The sequence below is a fragment of the Phaseolus vulgaris genome, chromosome 9 (genome assembly GCF_051622355.1).
Source record: "Phaseolus vulgaris cultivar YP4 chromosome 9, ASM5162235v1, whole genome shotgun sequence".
NCBI lineage: Eukaryota > Viridiplantae > Streptophyta > Magnoliopsida > Fabales > Fabaceae > Phaseolus > Phaseolus vulgaris.
This window is the reverse complement of record NC_143506.1, coordinates 38,577,211-38,594,203: the sequence shown is the minus strand read 5'-3', so window position 1 is coordinate 38,594,203 and position 16,993 is coordinate 38,577,211. Positions and strand designations below refer to the sequence as shown.

General features: G+C 31.4%; 1 protein-coding gene across 1 annotated transcript; it reads left to right on the top strand.

Moving 5' to 3' along the window:
- Positions 1-6,108: 6,108 nt before the first annotated feature.
- On the top strand, positions 6,109-9,153 carry LOC137822477 (isoflavone 2'-hydroxylase). The gene is made up of 2 exons (XM_068627367.2): positions 6,109-7,045; positions 8,278-9,153. The coding sequence occupies exons 1-2, from the start codon at positions 6,152-6,154 to the stop codon at positions 8,884-8,886; spliced, it is 1,503 nt and encodes a 500-aa protein (XP_068483468.1). The 5' UTR covers positions 6,109-6,151; the 3' UTR covers positions 8,887-9,153.
- Positions 9,154-16,993: the final 7,840 nt, after the last annotated feature.

Here is a 16,993-nt window from a genome sequence, read left to right as displayed (position 1 = left end):
ACTATTCAGTTATTTTTTATAAGATTATAATTTTAATCTCTTTTTAATTCTTTACATGCGATTTTCTATTTTTTTTATTTTACTCAAATTTTAATCCTCATTTTTTTAAAAATATTCAGTTAAATAATTAAACTTGATGTTTTTATTTTAAAATATTTAATGTTATTTTCTCCTAGGGATGACAAAGCGGGGCGGGCTGTGCGGGCCGGCCCGCTGCTAAAAAACGCAAGACGGACTGACCTTTTCAACCCGCATAAGCCCGCCCCGCATTAGCCCGCAACGTGCGCGGGCCAGCAGCGGGGTGGGGCGGACTGGCTCGCTAACCCTCAAGAAAAAAAAAAATTGGCACTTAGCAGCAACAAGACAATGCAATTAGGTTTTCACAAAATTTCAAAGAAAGAAACACAATTGTTTAATGTTTTTTTAATTAATGTTTATGTTTAATGTTTTGGAATTAGGTATTTTTAATGTTTTGAAAGTGGAAGAATTGTGATATTTGATATTTATCTTAATGTTTAATGTTTTGATGTTTGATTATGTTTGAAAAGGAAGAAAAAGAATTTAGGTTTGATAGTAACAAATATATAGGTTTAATTTGACAAGTTTTTAAGAACAAGATGTAAAAAAAAATATTTAATTTAAAAAAAAAAAAAAAAATGCGAGCTGGCCCGCAAACCCGCGCACCAGCTCTTATGCGGGGCAGGTTGAGAATTCTAGCCCGCAATAACTTTGCGGGACGAGCCAACCCAACTCGTATTTTTGCAGACCAAGCACGGAACGGACCAATGCGAGACGGACTGGCCCGCTTTGCCACCCCTATTTTCTCCTCAATTTCACGTAAGATAGCCCCTCCCCGCTCACGCACCACACACACTATAATGTTAATATATTCTTATAATCGATTATAAGGAATCACAACATAATAAATTGGAATTTTTTAATAAAATAACAATAAACATAATAATTAAATAAAATAATATTACAACAGAAAATTTATTTCTCTTTTAAGAAAATAATATTTCTACTCTATTTCTTACCTACTTATTTTGTTTTTCATTCAATTATTTTTCTCTTACATTTTTTCTGTTTGGCAAAAGAATAACATAAACTCTAACTAAAAAAACCCTTTTATTTGTGCTCAATGCTTGCATAAGCAACATTGAATTTTATTGTAAAAGCCGAAAGACAAGCGATGACTTTTTGATGGGGACTTTTGAATTTCATATTATTATATTTTGAATTACGATGCTCGGCACATTGTGGCTTCAAACTTTGGAAAATATTTTATTGAAAATTTATTCACCCTTCTCCATCATTATATTTTCTTAAATGCTTACTAATTAACAAAAATCTAGCAGTTGACTTGTAATTTTTAAATACCACTGTCTATTTTAATTTTTATTTTTTTTCATTTAATTATTTAATAACTGATATCTTAAAAAAAACAATCACTTAGTAAGTCTTTTGCTTTTTAAATATCATTATATCTTTCCTGAAAACAATATTCACATTAAATAAAAGGATGAAAAGTAACATTTTTTCAATTTTATAACTATTCAAATTCAATATAATATATATATATATATATATATTTTGTAATAGTTGGATGTGTTTGAGTCCATCTGAACACATAACACATAAGTACATTACTCTTGCATGACTAGTATAGGAAGGTAAATATTTAGTTCGGCTCATAACAATAATAAGTTCAATGATGCGGAAGAAGTCGGTCCAAAACCGCTGGAAAAATATATTTAAAAAAGTAACAACAAATAAAAATAAATGAATCAATAATTGAATCAGTTAGGCATAGGCATTTACTTTGGAACCAACGAAAATAAACAGTTAGATAATGAAAAAACAGTTAGAGATAATGTTTTATCTGCATCCCTAAAATAAAGATGACATATTAACAAAATATCTTTATGCTTGTTGGAGCTCCCCTCACTGAAAGCATCTCAAAGCAGCAAAATGAAGGCCCAGAATCCACCTACAGGACCTGATCTAGGTCAGTCGACAAGAACATTTGGTGTCCACTATGGGACCCGATAAAAACTGATCCCACTAACGCTTTAAACGCTGAAACGCAAAGCATCGAGTAACTTGACGCAATGAGGAACACTGGACAATGAGTGCAAGTGCCTAAGGGGACGAGATCCCAGCTTTGCAACAAATAATGGAGACCATGAGAGCTCTATAGCAGGCAAATGAAGAGCATCAAAAAGAGCAAGAGCAAATTCAGGAAAAAGCCCGAGCTGAGCAGGAATGGCTAGATCGCCTCCAAGAGGAAACGCGACTTCATCAAGCACGCCTCATGGAGGAAATAGAGGCCTCCTAGAGAACCAAGGAAGAACACGCCGAAGCTAACGAGGAGTTACGCACAACCAATGAGGAATTGCGAAGAAACATGCACATACATGGTTGACGTCATGTTCGAGCACATTCCTCGGACATGTCCTCGAGGGATGACCTCAAACCATTCTTGCAACAAATCATGGAAGAACCCATACCGCCTTACTACATCACGCTTAAGATTATCCCCTTTTTCTGACGTGGAAGATCCTGAGAGCCATTTAAAAGCATTTAGGGCTCAAATGATCATCTCGGGTGGGTTAGACATCATCCGATGCAAGATGCTCATGGGCACGTTTATAAGAATCGTTCTCCATTGGTTTAGTGGGATACCTGATGACCATATCATTTCTTTCCCATAGTTCTCGAGGATATTTAAGGAACAATTCTCAGCTAATAAAGTCGACCCTTCGCGGTTGCCCGATCTTTTCGATGTTAAGTAGAGGGAGCGAACAACAGCCCATATTGAGGCAGAAGAAGCCATACTTAAGAAGAATGGCAGAATGGCACTTCGCGGTCAAAACAACCGAGGTACAAAGAGAGTGTTCATGGAAGAGTGAGGATGTGTCCACGAGTAGAAGGTCTAACCAAAGGTACATCCCATACCTCGTAAAGAGATTTGAGGTAAAAAGTCATGATAACGAAGAAAATATATTCAGACTGAAGTTTTGAGTGTCCTACAAGGTGCTTATAGCCAAAGATGACATAATAGATAAGCTAAATTTTCCAAAGAAGACAGATCGGTTGTTGGAATCACAAAAAGAGGACTGGTGCTAGTTCTAGAGGGCACGGGGTCACGATGTTGAATGATGCCTCACCCTAACCTGTCAACTCTCGAAGATGGTCAAGGAGGGTTTCTTGACTAAGTACATCGACAACGACCAATGGGAACCAAAGAGGGAAGCCACACCCCAAGAACTAAATCATAAGGCCCCGGTCCCGGTGATCTGAATACCATCGCGGGAGGTTTCTCTGGAGGAGGCAGTTCAATATCTAGCCGAAAACGCTATTCCCGAAGTGTGATGTCCCTGGACACAAACAAGTCCAAGCAATCTTCAGTTTTTTTTCTCTATTTCACATCGGCCAATTCGAAAGACGTGTACCCCCACATAGACGGCCCTGTGATGATATCAGTCATCACTATGAGACGAAACGTACACATAGTCCTCATCGATCAAGAAAACTTAACTAACATAATGTTTTAGGAAACATTTGTGGGCTTACAAATTTCTCATAATCAATTGAGGCCTTACGACGAATGTCTTATCAATTTCACAAAAGAAAGTACGATGATATGTCGAGTTAAATACAACCTTCTAAAAACAAAGCAATATCGTTATCAATATCCCTTCTCTTGTAACTTCTTTTAGGAAAACCTTTAATGTTTGTTAAATAAGTTGGACACGAAGTAACTTACATAAGCAACATTGAATTTTATTGTAAAAACCGAAAGACAAGCGATGACTTTTCGATTTTAAATTTCATATTATTATATTTTGAATTACGATAAACAGCATATTGTGGCTTCAAACTTTCGAAAATATTTTATTTCAAATTTGTTCACCCTTCTCAATCAATATATTTTCGTAAATGCTTACTAATTAAAAAAAAATCTAGCAGTAGACTTGTAATTTTTAAATACCACTATCTTTTTTATTTTTATTTTCATTTAATTATTGAATAACTGATGATATCTTAAAAAAATAATCAATTAGTTAGTCTTTTGCTTTTTAAATATCATAATAATTTTTTACTGAAAGAAATATTGTTCAAATTAAATAAAATGATGAAAAGTAACATTTTTTCAAGCATTCAACTTTATATATAAGTCAAATTTGAATCCTAATTGTTATGTTTTTCCTTCAAAATATATCCCAATCAGGAGAGTAAGTATCTCACTCTCTATTAATGGTTTATCTTTTAGTGTTTTAGTAAATTTTTTTTGGGTGTTTATTATTTAGTCATAAATAGTGGCTAAAGATTATTTTAGAATAAATAAATTGATTTTTAAATTATTTTATATTATTGTTAAATAGTTTCTAAATTAGTATCTAATTAGCCACTAATTATTTAGATTCTAAATTTAGTAGAAAAACTTGATAACTAATTAGATACCAATTTAGAGATAATAGAAACTAATTTAGAAACCAATTTTTTAATTTTTAAAATGATATCTAATTTAATCATTATAGCAACTAATTATTTTTTATTTTTAAAATTAATTGATATTTGATCGTGGTTTTGTTTATTCTCTTATATTATTCTTGCAATTTGATTACTAATTTTCATGCATCATAGGTATATATAATATATTTTCTGCAGATACATATGCTACTACATATATTTCTTCATCATTTATTTCGATTCGTTCGGTGAACATGGCTTTGATGTTTATCAACACAGTGTTTGGTATTTCTAGAAATAGGCAACAAAGAATATTTATTATAATATGTTATCTTCATGAACACTCTTATTTAACTTATATTTTCTTCCACTTTATCTTCTCATATTTGTTCTTAAAGTCAAAAAATACTAGCTGAGTTTGGTGTTTTTGATGGGATCATGTGTCAATTATTGTGTTTATTTGATTTTTCAATATTCAATTTAGACAGAGTTGACTTCAAACCTAGAAAAGTCACTGTGAAAAAAATATTTTATTAATATGTTACTCAAGGTAATATAATTCAAATTAATAATGAAATATTTTTAAATATATAAATTATATAAATAAATGTTTCAACATATGAATCGTATTATTTACATTAATAACTTAATTATATCATATAAGGTTGATTTTAATTAACAATAATTTTTTAATTTTTTTTTGAAATTAAATAAATGAATTGGCTATTGAAAGATATTAATTATTAAACAAAATAGTGTACAACTAAGTAAAAAAATAGTAATTTGAGATTTATAAATCAAATTAAAATAATATTTTAAAGGAAAAAAGTAAACTAACTGTTCAATGTACAAAATTTGGATAAGACGTCTGGTTTCAATAAAAGTATAAATAATCCCGAAAAATATTCTTGTTTAAAAATACATCTAAAAGTAGTTCTAAAAATATTTTCATTTAAAAACAATTTGAGATTTATAATTTAGGTGTAAAGTTCAAATGAAACTATTAACACATATGTTACAGTGAATTTCAACCTATATTAGTAGGTGAATGCTACAATGAAGTTCAAAGTCATTGTAATTTGTCATTGATAGTTACTTTAAATCTTAGTGAGTTATTTATTATTATTATTATTATTATTATTATTATTATTATTATATTTCGAATTTCAACAAACATAGTACAGTGTGGCTTCAAACGTTTGAAAAGTTTCTATTGAAATTTTATTCACTCGTCTCAATCAATCACTATATTTCTAAAATGATACTTTGACAAATAACTACATAGATTTATAAATAAATATATATAATAAAAAATAAATTTATAATTAAATTATATGAAAATATATTAAATAATAATATTGAAAAATGTAATGTTTTTATATAAAAAATGAAAATAACAGTTTAACAATTCTTTAAGAGTTTTATACATTCTTGATGTGTAAGTGATTGTCATTATATCATTAATTAATTAATTAATTAGGCATTCTCTTAGATGCTAACCACTGTACTAATCAAACAAAATCTAGCTGTAGATTTGTAATTTTTAAACTGTCCACGTGAAAAATAAAAAACAAAAATATTAATTAGTTGAAGCAATTCATCAATCCTAATCGCTGTATAAAAAGTTGCTTCACATGCAAACATTAACCAACCAAACCAACTGCAGTAACCAGCCATGGAAACACTTCCCTTCTTCACATACTTTCTCTTCTTCCTCCTTTCTCTTCTCATCACTTTCAAACTCTGTTTGCAAAGAACAAAGCACAAAAACCTTCCACCAGGTCCACCACCTCTTCCCATAATCGGCAACCTCAATCTCCTCCAACGCCCCCTCCACCGCTTCCTCCAACGCATGTCCCAGACGCACGGCCACGTCTTCTCCCTCTGGTTCGGTTCTCGTCTCGCCGTCGTCGTTTCGTCGCCCTCCGCCTTCCAAGAATGTTTCACCAAAAACGACGTCGCCTTGGCCAACCGACCCCGCTCCCTCTCCGGAAAGCACATCTTCTACAACTACAGCACCGTCGGATCCTGCTCCTACGGCGACCTCTGGCGCAACCTCCGCCGCATCACCTCCCTCGACGTTCTCTCCACGCAGCGCATCCATTCCTTCGCCGGAATCCGCAAGGACGAAACCGATAGGATGGTGCGGGCCCTGGCGACGGCCTCTCGCGTGGAGTACGCGCGCGTGGAGATGAGTTCGATGTTCCACGACATGACTTACAACAGCATGATGAGGATGGTGGCGGGGAAGAGATACTACGGGGAGGAGATTCAGGCGAAGGATTTGGAGGAGGCGAAGGAGTTCAGAGAGACGGTGGAGGGGTTGCTGCAGCTGGCGGGAGTGTCTAACAAGGCTGATTATTTACCCTTCCTTCGTTGGTTCGATTTTCAGAACTTGGAGAAGAGGCTAAAGAGTATTCACAAAAGGTTCGATACGTTTTTGGATGCACTGATTCACGAGCAACGCAACAAGAAGGAGAGGGAGAACACCATGATACACCATCTTCTCACTCTGCAGGAATCGCAGCCACAATATTACAGTGATCAAATCATCAAAGGCCTTGTTCTGGTAATGCTTTTAGGTGTTTTCTTCAGATTAAGAATTTCATTTTTTATACATATATTAATTTTCTATAATACTTTCATAACATTTAATTAACTTATTCTCTATAACTAAAAAATTAGTTAATATAATTGAGAATATTGTTTTAAGGAAAATTTACTTGCAATTCACATTGAAAAAGGTATTTTTAGTTAAAGTTGTTAATGATAGAGACAACAATATCCATTAAATCCATTAATTTGTCCTTACAACTTTAGTTTAAATAAATTGTTAAGAAAATTTCAGTGTATTTTATTTAAATTGAAATTCTCAATTTAGTTAGCAAATTCATTTGATATTTTTTAAAATAAATAATAATTAATATTTTTTAAAATAAAAATATTAAAAATTTATTTTATAAATAATATCAAAATATAATTTTGTTTTATTTAAGCAAATCATTTATAAATTTGAAGAATTAAAATGAATATTTTTTTTACAATAACTTTAAATAAATTTGGTTAAAAATTATTTGTGTGATAAATTAAAAACATTGCTTATTTTTTAAATATTGTTAAAGTTAAATACACTTTAAAAAAAAAGGAGATATGATTTATGTATAATTTTTTAAATTATATAATATATAAAAATATAAATTATATAATATGAAAATAATAATAATATACATGTATTTCTATTAAAATAAATAAATTAAATCATTGAATATAAGTAAAAAAAAAATATATTAAAATATTTGATGAGAATACATTATAAAGGATACGCATTAACTTTTTTTACAATATTCATATTCACTTAATGTAATTTTAAAGAATTTTTAAATTATTATTATATAATTTTTTAATTTTAAAAATATTAATTATTTAAAAATAATTCAAGTGTCAACTCAATGTACAATTTTTTCTCAATTTAATTATTTAAATTGAAGTTGTGGATTAACAACTTTAATTGAATAAAAGTAATAAAATTTAATTAATGTTGTCGATAACTTTAACTTAGAAATTGTTATTTTTTCTATTTTTGACCAATTAAATAATTTTCAAAGTGAATTACATCATTTTTCCATTGTTTTAATTAGTCATTACATTGAATTTTTATATTGTCATTCAACGTGGAAGATTATCACAAAGAATATGTTGATAATAATTCAACGATCCCATCGCATGGCGTGCTTCATCAATATTGAAATTTCTTTTCTCTGAATAATCGTCAACTTCATGACTCTTGGGTTTGATTTGTAGGCAATGCTCTTCGCCGGCACAGATTCTTCTGCAGTGACACTAGAATGGTCACTGTCAAATTTACTAAACCACCCAGAAGTGTTGCAGAAAGCAAGAGAAGAATTGGAGTTTCACGTAAAAGACCGCTTGGTAAACGAATCAGACCTTCCAAAACTGACATACCTCAAGAAGATAATCCTCGAGACACTGAGACTGCACCCTCCTGCTCCACTAGCAATACCACACGTGTCGTCGGAAGAAGTGAGCATTGAAGGATTCAACGTTCCGGCAGACACCATGGTGATGATTAATATTTGGGCCATGCAGAGAGACCCTGCGTTGTGGAAGGAAGCCACGTGTTTTAAACCGGAGAGGTTCGATGAAGAGGGATTGGAGAAGAAGGTGATTGCGTTTGGAATGGGAAGAAGGGCTTGTCCTGGAGAAGGTTTGGCTTTGCAAAACGTTGGGTTAAGTTTGGGATTGTTGATTCAATGCTTTGATTGGAAAAGAGTGAATGAGGATGAGATTGATATGAGGGAGGCAAATTGGTTCACCTTGTCAAGATTAACTCCATTGAATGCCATGTGCAAAGCTCTCCCACTTGTTGACCAGATTATGACCTTCAAGTAATGCCATGCATGCATCTGTGGATCATCTATCATCAAGTGTAACCTTTGTAATTTTCTGTATCTTCGTGTTAAAACTTATAATAATTGCCCATAACCAGATTTTGTCGAATAAAATAAAAAATTTGAACTCTTAGTTAACTAGATCTAGTTATGGGCAAAAATTTCATGATCAATGTTGTCGAACTTGTAACTTGGGAGGCGGATCAGAAAGGATCCGAAAGTTCGTAACTCGAGGATCGTAATTCGACTTGAAAGAGTTACTATTTAAGTTATTACTAGAAATAAGATAATTTATTTTAATAAGATAATTAAAAATAAATTCATAATTTATGAAATAGTCAAATTGTTACAATAACTATAATGTTTTAAATGGACCAAGAATAGCCAACAAAACCTAATTTTAAGTAGGTTTTAAACTCTTATTTCTTAATTAGTTTTAAATGCAGCTACAACATATTTAAATTTTATTTGAATAATTAAAGGTTGACAGTTTCTTCCTGCACTTCCACAATGTTATACACAGACTAAACCTGTTCCTATTATTTTTTAAAACCCTAAAATGCACTTGAATTGTATTTATTTTTTTGCATTCTAGATTATGGAATCCAGAAAATTTTTGGATTGGCACTTGCAGTAAAATTTCGGATCCACCAATCCGTAATTCAAAATATGCATTTTACATTAAAAAAATCATCATTCAAAAAAAGCATTCCGGATCCACCAATCTGTAACAGAATTTGGCTTATGGATTCAGTAATATGGAAATCAATAATTTATGTAAAATTTGCTTCCAAAACATCCCCTCATCCAAAAAAAAAATGATTTAGTTTCAGATTGATGAATTTATAGCACACTCCCAAATCCTGAGTTTCGGTAACCACGGTGCCCTTTTTCAAATAAAAGGTTAAGGTTAGTTTCAGGATTTAGAAATTTGTGGGTGCAGGAAGAAATATGTAGAGGTGCAAGAAGAAAAAACCTTAGAGGTTTAGGGTTTTATTGGGCCAAAGGCTCAAACTTAGGCAATTACTTCCTGCACCCGATCAATTGCTTCCTGCACCCAACGAAACTTTTTAAACCCAACTTTGCCCTTGTCAAAGATTTGCTTACAGATATTAATATCCGGAAGTTACAGATTTGTTTATTGAACATCAATATCCGAAAGTCTTATATTTGCCTATGGATATTGACATCCGGAAGTGTCAGCTTTGCCTATGGATATTGGCATCTGGAAGTGTCAGTTTTGCCTATGAATATTGGTATCCGGAAGCGTCATGTTTGCCTACGGATATTGTCATCCAAAATTGTACTCTTTAATTATGGACATCTTTATCCAGAAGGCACTATCATGCTTCTGGATATACATATCCAGAAACCCATCATTTTAGTGTTTTTAATGGATTAAAACCTACTAAACTAAACAAATTTAAAAAATTAAGTTATGGACTTTAATCCAAAAGCGACAAAAATAAAAATTGTGAAATCATGTGCCTAATTGTCATTGAAGCACTCTGAAAATTGTTGGGTGAAAGTGCAATGAAAATAAATGGTTGCATTGCTCAAATTAATTGGACCAAGAGAGTAATATTTGAAGGACTTTTTATCCCCAACAATGTGTGCCATGTGTTGGCAGGGGCACATCAGATTCAAAGAAACAATTAAAGAGGTGTGAGTCACATTCTGGATTTTTTTTATCCAGAACAAATCAAGCAAATTATCCTTCCAAACATAATTATCCAAAACTACTATTCCACATATATGAACACAATAACACAATTATTTTGTGAAATGTTTTAATGAACTATGTGAATGTCTATTGTATCCTTAATGAAATAAAAGCTAGGTTTTCACTATAGCAATGCATCCCCTACACCCAACCTTGCCAACCTTGCGCATCTAACATTCTCTAACTACCTAAGGTACAATGACACCCAACACACACCACAGAGTTTCTAAGGCACGACAGCGGAGAGGAGGAGAAGAACTGTCGTTCACGGAGGAGGAAAAGAGTTGTGGTTGTGGAAATTGATACACAGTGCCATGCAGTAAGTTTTTGCAAATTCTATGACTTTCGGATATCTATATCCAGATTTCGGATGTGCCTGGATGCTTATATCCGGTTGTACCAAAATCATCACCTTGCCAAAAAGAAAAGTCGAGGATTATTGGCTTCCGGATATGTATATCCAGAAGCATGATGGTGCCTTCCAGATAAACTGCTCAGAGAAGACTGTTTTGCCCCCTTTAAAAAGGGACTTCTGGATTGTTCTTTATGAAATATTTCTGGAACATGTTTTATGAATTCTGGATTATCAATTTGAAAATAAATAAAAAATGTGTTTTGAAAAAAAATATTCTGAAATGGTTTTTTGTCTTCCAAATTTTCTATTCTGAAAATACCTTTGTTTACAAAATTACTATTCTGGAAACACCTAAAACTGTAAAGGATAATTTCGGTATTGTGAAGAAATGCAGGAAGAAAAATGTAGAGATCCAGGAAAAAACACCCCCAAGTTTCGGGCAATTGCTTCCCGCACCATATCAATGCACCCAATTAAAGCGGAAAAGACAAAAATACCCTTAAAAAGATGGGGTACATATAAAATTACATTCCATCTCTTTTCTGTAACTCAATAATCTGTTTCGGATAAATTTTTTCAAAATGTATTATTTTCAATTTTGGATTTTTTTATCTGGAATGGGATTTTGATTTTTTGTTTCTGGATTTTTATATCCGGAACACAATAACCTCTTCCGAATCTACTTTTACATAATCCATTATTTTCAATTTCAGAATTTCATTTTCATAAAAAAGGATATTTTTGAAATTATGTTGGCGCAGGTTCAAAATGTTAAGTGCAGGAAGCAATTGGCTAAGTTTTGTAGTGGTGGCCCAATGAGTTTCGTAATTGGTAACGAGCGGAAGCGATGACATGAAATGCAAGAGAATCGAAGCTTTGATAAAGCCAATTCGATTGCATTCACTGTCCTCTTCGCGGTTCCAAATCAACCTCTGCAGGTTTTGATAAAAAGAATGCAAAAAAATAGATACCAGAAATAGAAAAAGAGAAATATGGAACATTTTTTAACAGTGAGATTCAATAATGAAACCTACAAACGTAGTTTACTAGAAGGTAAATATTTATTTTTTTTAAAATTAAGAATAATTTATTTTTATATAATATTTTCCATAGATTATTTTCAGTGACATTTTTAAATAGTACTAATAATATAATTAAAATAATTAGAAAACCATAAAAATAATAATAATAAATCTTAATTGAGAATAATAATCAAAATAAATTTATAAAATAATAATATATAAAAATAATAATAAAATCACAAATAATAATTATACAAGTAAAATTATAAAAATAATAAAATTATATGTATTTTAAACAAAAGGGGTACCCATCACATCATAATTGAGGATCGGCGCAAAACGCTGGAGCGTTATTTGGTCAATCCCCCCCAACCCCTCAATCCTGCTTTTCATAAAATTTACCTTAAGTTCATAGCAGAGTTCAAAACAGTTCAAAGCCGCTTTGATATTAAAAACATTTTTAGTGTTAGCTTTGCAAAAGAATAAGGTATCATCAGCATACTGTAACATGTTAACCTTCACTTTTTTCTTCCAATCTCCAACTTATCAATCAAGTTTTTCACTGTCATCGTTGACATTCCAGCCAAGCCCTTAGTCGCAATAAGAAACAAAAAAGGGGCTAAAGGATCACCTTGGCAAAACCCCTTCTTAGAAAAAAAACTCCTTAGTTGGACTGTCGTTCAGAAGCACTAATACATAAGCTAAATCTAAGCAAATTTTAATCCAATGGATTCATTTGTCACAAAAACCAACCCTTTTTAAACATATACAAAATGAACTCCCAACTGATAGAATCATATGTCTTCTCATAATCGACTTTAAAGAAAATGAAACTTCTCTTCTTTCTCTTTACTTCATCCAACACTTTATTAGTTATTACAACACTATCCAGCAAACCAACTTCCTTCAAGAAAAGCTAATTGTGTAACGTCAATGACTTTACTTATCACATTTTTCAACCGTAACGATAATAATTTCGAAATTATCTTATATAAGCACCTAACCAATGAAATAGGTCTAAACTCACCAAGCTGTTGAGGATTTTCGACTTTTGGAATCAAGCATAAAAATGACGCATTTGACCCCCTAGGCCACTTACCACTAACCGTGAAATCCATCACCGCTGACAACACATCCTTTTTAATAACATCCAGCAAAACTTAATGAACCCAAAATTAAAACCATCTGGGTCAGGACTCTTTGTACTATCGCAGCTCCAAACAGCTTCCCTGATTTCTTCTTCGGTAAAATCACCCGCCAACATTTCATTATCCTCCCCTGAAATAGAATTGAAACTAATGTTGTCCAATCTGAGTTGGGGAGCGTCATTCCTAACAAATCTAGCTTCAAAAAACTCTTTGACCCTTTATTTGATCACATCCTTATCCTCGTACCAACGACCATTACTTCAAAAAACAGAGTTAAACCAGATTGAACATGCGCCGATCTGATTCAATTGAATTTCACTAGTAAAGCATGCGTTTACTGGCTTAATCAATACCCAATTTGTTCCATGCGTGTACTCCATGGGAATGTTTATCTCCTCTCTCTTGAATCATGCACCCAAGAAATTGATTAGAACAATGTGAACCAAAGTTTAAGATAAGAAAGACTCTCAATCATGCGTTCAAGTACAACCTCTCACAAAAACTAGTTTTCCAGGAGATTAGACTATCAAAACAACAACTGCTATAGAGAATTAAAAATAGAAACTTATATTGACCGAAACCTCAGAGCTTATTAAAGTGGACTTTAAGCCTAACTCAACCCCATAAAACCGGCCATGAGGTTGAGGTTTGCACCCACTTATATACAATGAAATGTGGGATCTCCAACACCCCCCCTCACGCCGAGAGTGACAGCTCGTGCGTGGGATAACATATTATGGGTGGTCCGATAACGTCCCGATTGCGGGTGGCATGATAAGCCCCAACAAACACTCGCTATGATAGGCTCGAAATGGCTCTGATATCATATTATAAAGTGGACTTTAAGTCTAACTCAACCCCGTAAAACTGACTCATGAGGTTGAGGTTTGCACCTACTTATATACAATGAAATGTGGGATCTCCAACAGAGCTCAATGGGAAATTACAAAGGAATCAACAAAAAAAGTTTAACCTTCCATGCAGAGGCAAAACAAAAGAATTACAAAGAAGAAAAGAAACTAAGAAAACCCTTTGAAGCTCTCCTTTGGCTTTTCTATTCCAAGGATCTTGGGAAAATATTGTAGTTTATTTTTTGTTAACAGTTTCTAAGTTTCCACCTTTCCAGAATTCTTATATTTTGTAGAAGATTTGCTTCCAATTTTGTTTCTAAGATATTGTAGTTTTATTTTCTCTTTCTTCTCATCATCATAATTTGTTTCCTGTTTTGGTTCAAGAAGCAACTTGGGTTTTTGCATATTTGGTCATTCACAAAGGTAGATGCTTCTTCCAGATAATTTACTCTAAAAAGACAATAATAATAGTTAAGACCCAAATAAACCAAATTACATGAATATGAATTAAAACAATGAATTTATTTATTATTATAGTTCATTAATTCATGATTAAAGCTATTGAGTGTGAATAAATATATATTCATCAAAACATCATTAAAAATTTCGAAAAACTATAAACCGTATTTTTTACAACGTTTTTCTAACAAGAAGTGTCGTTATATAAAATTGTGATTTTAATATTTTGTACTAACATTAACCAATTTAACTTGTCTTACAATACTAGACTGTATTTAGTAGATGATCTTCTTATTATTTACACTAAACTGTCTAAATGTCTGTTCAACAAGTATTTTGTTCTATTATCTAAACTCAATTATCATATTAGTAGATAACTTTTTATATTAATGTATATGAATTAACTATCTCAAATTCTTCTTATTAATATATTTTTTGTTTATTGATAAAAAAATATTTCAAATTGACGAGATAGTAATTTAATAAAGTAAGTAAAATAGAATTTAATTTATTCAAAATAATAAAAGGAAGTCTTAAAATGGACAGGATGACTTATACATATAAAATTCGAAATTTTAATTATATTTTTCTTGTAAATAGTATAAATACGTTTAGATTAGACGAAATTAAGTTATATTTTAAACGTATTTGTGGTATCTAAGCGTTGACTACAATAATTAACATCACTCGCAGCTAACCACACACACACACATATATATATATATATATATATATATATATATATATATATATATATAACGTTAAAATTGTGCTTGTTCAGTTTGTTGGATGAATCTCAGTTTTTTTAATAAGATAATACATAATCTCAATTAAATACAATTTTTTTTTGGGTTGTGTGGATGAGTTTTCTCTAAGTATAAGCTCTCTTCTTCTTCTTTTTTTCTTCTTTTTTTTATCACAAAAGTGTACGTTTTTATTTGGAGTTAACTCATACAAGAAAATCATGAAATAAAAACTAATTTATAGAAATTAAAATAATTAGTTGCAATAGTAACTAAATTAGAAACTATTTGAGAAACTAAAAAGAAATTTAATTTCTAAATTAGTTTCTATTATTGTTAAATAGTTTCTAAATTGGTATCTAATTAGCAACCAAAATTTTTGCTACCAAATTTAGAAACTAAATAATTGGTAGTTAAAACCTTAGTTGCTAATTAGATACTAATTTAGAAACTATTTAACAATAATAGAAAATAATATAAACTAATTTAGAAACCAATTTTTTTAATTTATAAAATAATCTCTATTTTAGTTCCTATTGTAACTAATTATTTTGGTTTCTAAAAATTGGTTTCTATTTCATATTTTTTTTAGTGACTTCTACTTTGAATTTTTGTATTTTTGTATTTTACCTACTGAACTCTAATACAAATAATGTTAAATTATCCAATTGAGTCACAATAGATTTTTCAAATTATCCACATAGCCTGTTTTAATTTTTCCAGTAATCGCCTTACAAATAATGGAACACATGATATAATTTTCCTGCTATAAATATGGAAATTATTTCAAGAATTATATCACATACATGTCAAAAGTCTACATGAAATTGAAGCTTAATAAACTTTAATGTGGTGTCAATTAAATTCTTTTTAATAGAAAAGAATCTTTGATATAGAAGTTATAAGGCTATGATGATATTTCACAAGCTGAAGTAGTCAATCACCAAACAAATATTCATAGACAACAAACTAAGCACATAACAAGAAGTGTAGTATATAATTAGCCTATAATAACAAGAACATGAACACAACAAATTTTAGTTGCCAAACAACAAGAGGAAGCAATTGCAAGTATTAAATATTAGGAGTGAGGCACAACAAACAAAAACCTGCAAAACTAAAAATAGTGGTATACCAAACCAATCATAGTAATCGAATCTCATGAGAGATCCCAAGCACAACAACCTAATTAACAAGGTATCAGAATCTTTATAAAAAAACCTAGCTCTTAAGTAGTTTATATGCCCATAATACACTTCATAATGAAAGTGTTCTCAGACACATACCAAAGCAAAAACTCATCACTGCTCATTCCCAACAAGTTGTCCATATTGTTTCCAATTGCCATCAATGGAAATATGTGTCTAATATTTATGTTATACTAATTATTAACATTTCCCTCATGAATTTATTACTGACCACAGTAATTAAGTTTAACATAAAATTAATTAAATTATTATTGATGTAGGTACTTCAATTCCAAGGATGAGATTTTGTCTCTAATGATATATCTTGTATATCATTAGAGGAGGATGTGATATATCTTGTATAGTTATGCTAACATATATAGTATTCAATCTTTCAGGCAACTAGGTCAAATTAATCACAAATGTAGAAAATAAAACGTCAGATTTAAATCACTATGAAAAACATTATAAAGTCTTTTTGAAGCAGCCAAAATGGAGACAAGAAAGCTCCCTTAGCACTAAGTCATGATTTATTTGTCAACACTTGAAAGCGTCATGATAGTAACAGGATAAATAAAAGAGAAAATCTGTTTTTAAAAAGCATTGAGAATCATTCATAA